Source organism: Etheostoma spectabile, unplaced genomic scaffold, assembly GCF_008692095.1.
Source record: "Etheostoma spectabile isolate EspeVRDwgs_2016 unplaced genomic scaffold, UIUC_Espe_1.0 scaffold172, whole genome shotgun sequence".
NCBI classification, from domain to species: domain Eukaryota; kingdom Metazoa; phylum Chordata; class Actinopteri; order Perciformes; family Percidae; genus Etheostoma; species Etheostoma spectabile.
This window is the reverse complement of record NW_022605573.1, coordinates 1,371,241-1,378,905: the sequence shown is the minus strand read 5'-3', so window position 1 is coordinate 1,378,905 and position 7,665 is coordinate 1,371,241. Positions and strand designations below refer to the sequence as shown.

Below are 7,665 nucleotides of genomic sequence, written 5' to 3'. Positions count from 1 at the left end.
TCTGCGGTGTTGACAAACGTGACGTCACTCCGCGGTGTCGTTAGGTGGGGCGGGGGCTGCGTTGTTGCCGTCGTCTTGCGGGGGACGCGGAGACTCTTTCACACCATCCAGATTTGGATTAAACAACGGACAAAATTCAGATTATCACCTCCGTAAAGCATCCCGCTGTTCGCCGTCTCGAGTCAACATGGGGAGCTGTTTAACCGTGGGGCCGAACGAAGCTCTGGTGGTCTCCGGTAGGTGGTCCCCCCCCTCCGACTGAGCTAACGAAGCTAAGCTAGCTGTCATTTCTAAGATCACTTAGCTTCCGACTGAGCTAACGAAGCTAAGCTAGCTGTCATTTCTAAGCTCACTTAGCTTCTGACTGAGCTAACGAAGCTAAGCTAGCTGCCATTTCTAAGATCACTTAGCTTCCGACTGAGCTAACGAAGCTAAGCTAGCTGTCATTTCTAAGATCACTTAGCTTCCGACTGAGCTAACGAAGCTAAGCTAGCTGTCATTTCTAAGATCACTTAACGCTAGCTTCCGACTGAGCTAACGAAGCTAAGCTAGCTGTCATTTCTAAGATCACTTAACGCTAGCTTCCGACTGAGCTAACGAAGCTAAGCTAGCTGTCATTTCTAAGCTCACTTAACTGGCAAACAGACATTTATTTTACTCTTGTTTGTAAAACAAGAGTAAAATAAAGGTCTTCTAATGCAGAAATGATAACCTGGTTGTTAACGTTACCGCACAAAGCTACCAAGGTAAATCAGTGTTAGTAACGTCAATAACGGTTTTGCTAGCTTTACTTATAACCGTTATGCTAACGTCGTTAGCATTTGGCAGCGACGCAACGTTAACGTTATTAGCAGGTAATAATGAGCTAATGGTCTCAGACATACACAGTATATACATATGTATTTATATATGTATATATGTCAATGCTCTGACCAGCCTCACAACACTCTACAGCAATCTATGTCAACCAAAATACAACACAATGTAAATTATTCTGCAGCATTTGAAAGCAGAAACTAAAAGCTGAATATAATCGTCTAGCTCTAAAACGTGATTATGAATTAGCAGACCATCTCTGTACTGTCAGACATAAAGTAGAAATCTAAATGAAGTCCATGCTCAGTGACCACAAACTGACAATCCTAACAGGAAGACGCAAAAAAAATCACAACAACCAAAACAAAAGAATATGTGGTCACTGTTTGACAGGAACGGTCACTGAAATAATGAACATTTAGTTTAACTTTAATTTCAGATTTCAGAGAAAAGGTAAAAAAATAAATTAAAAAAAAATACATTGGGACCATAGACCGTTAGTATTAATAATACAGTCTATCATTGAGAAACACACACACACACACACACACTCTAAATTAGTGGCGAGCTCAGGCAACATAGCCACAGATGTTAAAGCTGTGTGGAAAGATACCAAAAAAAAAAAAAATAAGATTTTAAATTTGCTCATCTGTGATGTGTTATGGCCAAGTTTTATCTCTGTATTGCCATTGATGTGATTAGAGTTTTAAAATTAAGCATCCCTGAATTAAAACAGTCTAGAATCGACGTCCAATAAAAAGGTACAGCACACATTTTCAATTGAAGTAACTGTGGTATTGTCACGGAAAATATATTCAAGTTATGTCGTCTTAATGCAACTGTTCCTCTTCCCTCAGGTGGTTGTTGTGGCTCTGATACAAAGACCTACGCTGTGGGAGGCTGGGCCTGGGCTTGGTGTCTCATCTCGGACACCCAGAGGTGAAAAAACAGTTCAAACATAATGTCTATGTTATGCACGTGGAGTTGGTCTTTTAGTAGCTCCTTGTAACGCTTTTGTACCGGCAACTGCTACTCTCAGATAAGTGGATTATACTATTTAAAGTGCTCATATTATCATATTCTGCTCATTTTCAGATTCAAGAATGTATTTAGAGGTTGTATCAGAATATGTTTACATGGTTTAAATAAATAAAAAATACTGCACTTTGCTGCAGCTCCTCTTTTCACCCTGTGTGTTGAGCTCCCCGTTTTAGCTACAGAGTGAGACATCTCACTTCTGTTCCATCTTTGTTGGGAGTCACACATGTGCAGTACCTAGGTAAGGACTACTAGCCAGTCAGAAGCAGAGTATGAGGGCCCTGACAGTACCTAGGTAAGGACTACTAGCCAGTCAGAAGCAGAGTATGAGGGTCCTGACAGTACCTAGGTAAGGACTACTAGCCAGTCAGAAGCAGAGTATGAGGGTCCTGACAGTACCTAGGTAAGGACTACTAGCCAGTCAGAAGCAGAGTATGAGGGCCCTGACAGTACCTAGGTAAGGACTACTAGCCAGTCAGAAGCAGAGTATGAGGGCCCTGACAGTACCTAGGTAAGGACTACTAGCCAGTCAGGAGCAGAGTATGAGGGCCCTGACAGTACCTAGGTAAGGACTACTAGCCAGTCAGGAGCAGAGTATGAGGGCCCTTTTTCACTTTATAAACTTATAACGTGCACAAAAAAGATATAGAACACAAAAAGTAAAGCGATAAAGCCAAATAGCATAATATGAGCACTTTAAAGCCCTCTGTCTAATCTTATTTGAAGAAAATGGCCAAGGTTTTTAATACAGACCACAACTGAAATGGGCTTTTGCGGTCTTGGATTTCCTCGGGGGGGGTCAGTCCCATTATCTGCACTCAATCTGAAAGCAAGTCGAGTGAAAGCTGTTTTACCATATTCTGTTGACTATTACAGTGTAGTTGGTTCTAATGTTAACAGGTACAAAAATCTATTTCAGCATACACATTTACACCAGGGTTATTATAGTGAAGTAAAACAAGCAGTAACAGGGATTTTCAGTAAACTGAAACTAAATAAAACTTAAAACCTTAAAAAAACAACTGAAAAACTGAAACCAGGGCGCCCCGGGAACTCACCTGGTGGAACGTGCTCCCAGTACAAGTCTCAGTCCTTACCGCAGTGGGCTGGGTTCAAGTCCAACTTGTAGCTCTTTGTTGCCTTTAAGTCTTCCCCCCCCCCCCCCCCCCCCCCCTTTCCCTATTTCCGGTCTTCAGCGATTCCATCAAATGGAGCCAAAGAAGCTCGCTGTCATCACATAATATTCCTATCTTCATGGCCCTTTTGTTTTCTCGCTGTAGGATAACCCTGGAGATCATGACTCTGCAGCCCCGATGTGAGGACGTGGAGACAGCAGAGGGGGTCGCCATCACTGTCACAGGCGTGGCTCAGGTAAGACCACATCCCAGAGTCCACTGTGTGAACGCTGTCACACACACACACACACACACACACACGGACCAGGTCTAGTTTACCGACCTCCTCTGATATCACTAGGTCTGCACATTGAACCTCATTTTATTCTTATGGAAATGTTTCTCTAGCGCTGAAGAAATACAAGTAAAGAAAGCTGCAATCTTTGTCTTGTTTACGTGTTCTTTAAGCAGATAGTTCCTGATCTAAGTAACATTTTGCAAAGTTTGGAATAAGTTTTGTTTTGTCAAAAGTTGTTGTGTTGTTTGTGTTGAGAGAGCATTAAACATTTGAGAACTTTGGCTTCTCCTGTTATAGCTGATGTCCAAATTACATTGTAGACATGTAAGTGCAGAAATTGTCCCATTGTTCTTTCATGGTTTCATTCATACAGTGTAGTCTTCCCAACATCTTTTCGCACGCAGAATTTTCAGTCATTCTTTCTTTCCACATTCTAAGTGTTGGGGCATGAGTGTCCTTCCAAAATTTCAAAATGAGTCGGGAACATGTTACCAAAGAAGTATTTAACACCCTAAAAGTATGTTTATTTAACATTGGCACTTCTCTTTTGTCTCCAAGTAAACACAGTCTAGGTGATTTGGGCAGACTACAGGGTAACCAACCCTGCATGTAGCTTAAAACACTGCTCCAAAAAGCAGAAATCACCAGGCATTCCCAAAGGGCATGCATCAAAGTGCCTTTAGCTATTTGGCATTTCCAACAAAGGTCGTTTTCGCCAATACCCATTTTATAGAGCCTAGAAGGAGTATAATAATATCTATTAAGGATTTTGTATTGAATAAACTTGCCCTAGCTTCTCTAATGTGCAACCCACTATTGACAGAATAGAATTCCATTACATCATCCATTGTACATCCTAAATCTCTTTCCCATATTACTTTCAGACTTTTACTTGTATTGTTTTAACCAGGGGCAGATATTATACCATTTGAGGCTTGTACAGTAGTGGAGGTAGAAAAGTCTCTATAGGATTTCTCCCATTTAATAACCTAACACTTCTTTCAAACAATATCTGATTTGTAAATACTTCCAAAAATGGTCAGGACCCTCAAAGTTAAATTTCCTTTTAATATCATTGTATGACATAAATATGTCTCCCTCCAGCAGGTCACCTATAGTTCTAATACCTTTTCTTAGCCATTGTGCCCAGTAAATAGTCTGTTTATTGATTTTAATTTGTGGGTAATGCCACAAGGGGGCGTATTTTTGCACATGTGTAACATTTATGAAACATTTTTATCATTAAAGAATCAAAACAATTGCTATTAGGACCAATAATTCAGTATAAAAAACTTAAATAAAAACCAGACCCTTGTTTCCACATACCTTGTTTTTTATATTTGTTTTAGATTTTCGTCTTGTTGCTTTTTTTTCTCCTTCCCTTTACCTTCAAATGGTTACAAAGGCTTTATCACAAACGTTCTCAATATTGTTCAGCATGTTACCGCTGGAAATGGTTCTGCATTAGATTAAATGAAATGCCTCAAAACCAAGACTTGCCAGATGTATAACATTACTGCGGTTTGACACAGCTTTAGAGGCATTTTGAGGGAGCAGATAATACAGCCACACATACAGTGACCAGATGTTGAGGGTTTTGGTCCGTCAGCAGATGTGCTGACCTCACTCTGTCTTCTTCAGGTGAAAGTCATGACGGAGCACGACTTACTGGCCGTAGCTTGTGAGCAGTTCCTGGGTAAATCAGTCATGGAAATCAAAGCTGTGGTTCTGCAGACTTTGGAGGGACATCTGCGCTCCATTCTAGGTATGGACTTTTATTTAAATTGAACAACCTTTGACCCTGTTTACACATGGTTTTAAAATGCGTCTTGAGCGATTAGATGACAAGTTGACAGCGTTAAATACAAGATTAAATGACCACCAAGACGCACTGTGATCCGCAAGCATCTGGGGGAGCAATTGACCACATATGGTCCACAGTGTGGAATCGTCAAAGCACACCGATGCGTAACAGGAAAATACGTCATCAATGCAGGATGTGGTTTTCTGTTTTGGTGAACGCTTGCCCACATTGTGATCCATCACTCAGACTACTTGCTGGGATGGTTTGGGACGCATTGGACCACGTGTCTTTTGTAGTGTAAACGCATCCTTATGCGTCCCTGACAGGGATGTAACAGCCAGTTGGATGAAGTGTTGCGTGATTATCCAGCAAAATGTCATCTATACCAACACCACCGCTGACGGGACTGCATGTTTGCGTAATAACTGCGTGAGGGCTCTTTGACCTTCTAGCGGAAGAGACGAGGGCAGAAACGAAGACAGGTGGTCAGCTGAAGACGCCTGATAGACTGAGGCGTGGAGACGAGGTGTCTCAGCTGTCCACTTGTGTTCAGATCCCTAGAAAGCATTTTAAAACCCCGTGTAAACAGAGTCATAGTTTGGATTATTTCACCTGAACTGCAACTAACAATTATTTTCATTGTCAATAAGTCTGCCAATTAATTTGTGGATTTTTCTTTCTTTTAGGTATTGAGAAAAATCTTTACTCTGTGACGTCTTCAAATTTCTTTTGTTGGCCCAACAGTCCAAAACCAAAAGAAATTAAACTTAAAAAAACATTAAAAACAGAAAAGAAGAACCCTTGTGTTGTCTGCCCAGCGACCTGCAACTTTTTTTGGGGGGGTCAAAATTTAAAACTACAATTCTTAATTTTTTTAAACACTTTTTCCTCACCTTTTTTCTATGTATTTTGTCAAGTTTTCTGATGTTTTTTTTTAAGACATTTTGTAAATTTTGTTAATGTTCTTGTATCATCAACACCCAAATTCAATGAAAGTAGTGAACTGATGATTTATTTTACAGATAATCCACGTTATGTTTTTTTTTTGTTAATGTGGTTGAGAGAAACCCACATTTTCTGATACAGAAACGTTTTGAAAACGGGTCAAACATCATTGTGTTAACTCCTGATTGATTTGTGGCAGCAGTGCAGTATTTTTCATGCATGTTGTCAGAACCTAACATTAGGTTCTCTTTAGTTAAAGGATTACATGTTAAAGGGTAAACAAAAAGAAATAAATAACCCGCTGCCCTCGTTTCTACACAATCCAAATAAAAATTGATGAAACATAAAAAAAGCACAAGACTGCTGCCAGTTGGTGAAAAGTGGACTTTTGAATTGAAAGGTACGCATGGACACGTGGGACGGAGATATTGACGCGGTCTCTCTTTTACAGGTACCTTGACTGTGGAGCAGATCTATCAGGACAGAGACCAGTTCGCTAAACTGGTGAGGGAGGTAGCGGCTCCCGACGTGGGAAGGATGGGCATCGAGATCCTCAGCTTTACCATTAAGGTGGGTCGACGAGGCCGTCACAGGCTACGGAAACAAGACGTGGTGCTCAGACAGCGAAACCGGAATACTGGAATAGTAATACTAGAATAGTAATACTGGAATAGTAATACTGGAATAGTAATACTAGAATAGTAATACTGGAATAGTAATACTGGAATAGTAATACTAGAATAGTTAATGTCTGCACATTAGGCACACTTACACTTTAACTTTTAATGCAGTATTTATTTCCCCATTTGGTTTGATACTGTGTTTTTAATTGATGTCGTCTTTGTTGTCATGTACTATTTGTCAATTGCTTTGCTACTTCAGCAAAATGAATCGCCCCCGTGGGGACAAATAAAGGTCTTGAACTGAACTAAACTACTGGAAGAAAATGCTAATGTAGCTACTGAGCAAAGACAGGTCAAAATAATACAGTTCAGCGTGGACTTTGACTCCGATACAGAAAGAAAAACGCACATTGCAATAAACCTGCAGTCTCAATCCGAAAAAAACCCAGCGCACGTTCCTCGCTCTCCCCTCCTCGCTCCTCATCAGTTGGAGGACGGAGGAGCGAGGAAGAGAAGAATCACAATTAGCAAAATGAACAGCACCCCACGTCTGTGTAGTGCTAGCTGTTCAAACGATTTCTGTTGCCAACATTGAGCTAGTCGATGTCATGAAGTAGGTTTTGTTTATGTAACATTAAGCGAGAGAGACGGCAGCGTGGACCGATATACTTTCATAAATCTCCTAACATTATGATTAGTGCTGCACAATTGCAATTTTATTTTGTATCTGCTTACACTTCTTCTATTGGGAATATATATCCCAGTAATGCTCTCACTCAAACTTTTAGTGTGGGATTGTGAGCGCTCTGCTGTTTCCATATCTGTCTGACGCATGAACTTCCATTAAGAACCGACATTATGGGAAATGCAGTGTGTGTTTATAGGCGGAGCAGTTCTGTAGAAGCCACACCAACATGAGTCAGCAGCCACCCAGTTTTTAATCTATCGAATGCGTTTCATCTACTGTGGAGGCTGCTGCTCATTAGAGACATCATCTCTGCTGGCGGGAGACCCCCCCCCCCCCCC

At 40.9% G+C, this 7,665-nt stretch overlaps 1 protein-coding gene across 1 annotated transcript in view; it reads left to right on the top strand.

Annotated features, from left to right (window-relative positions):
• Nucleotides 1-7,665, top strand: part of LOC116685746 (flotillin-2) — a 13,152-nt gene continuing 5,487 nt past the window's right edge. The window contains exons 1-5 of the mRNA XM_032510660.1: nucleotides 1-236; nucleotides 1,674-1,755; nucleotides 3,135-3,225; nucleotides 4,909-5,032; nucleotides 6,468-6,586. Of these exons, the coding sequence (XP_032366551.1) occupies nucleotides 188-236; nucleotides 1,674-1,755; nucleotides 3,135-3,225; nucleotides 4,909-5,032; nucleotides 6,468-6,586 (465 nt within the window). The 5' untranslated portion in view covers nucleotides 1-187. The remainder of the gene's footprint in view (nucleotides 237-1,673; nucleotides 1,756-3,134; nucleotides 3,226-4,908; nucleotides 5,033-6,467; nucleotides 6,587-7,665) is intronic.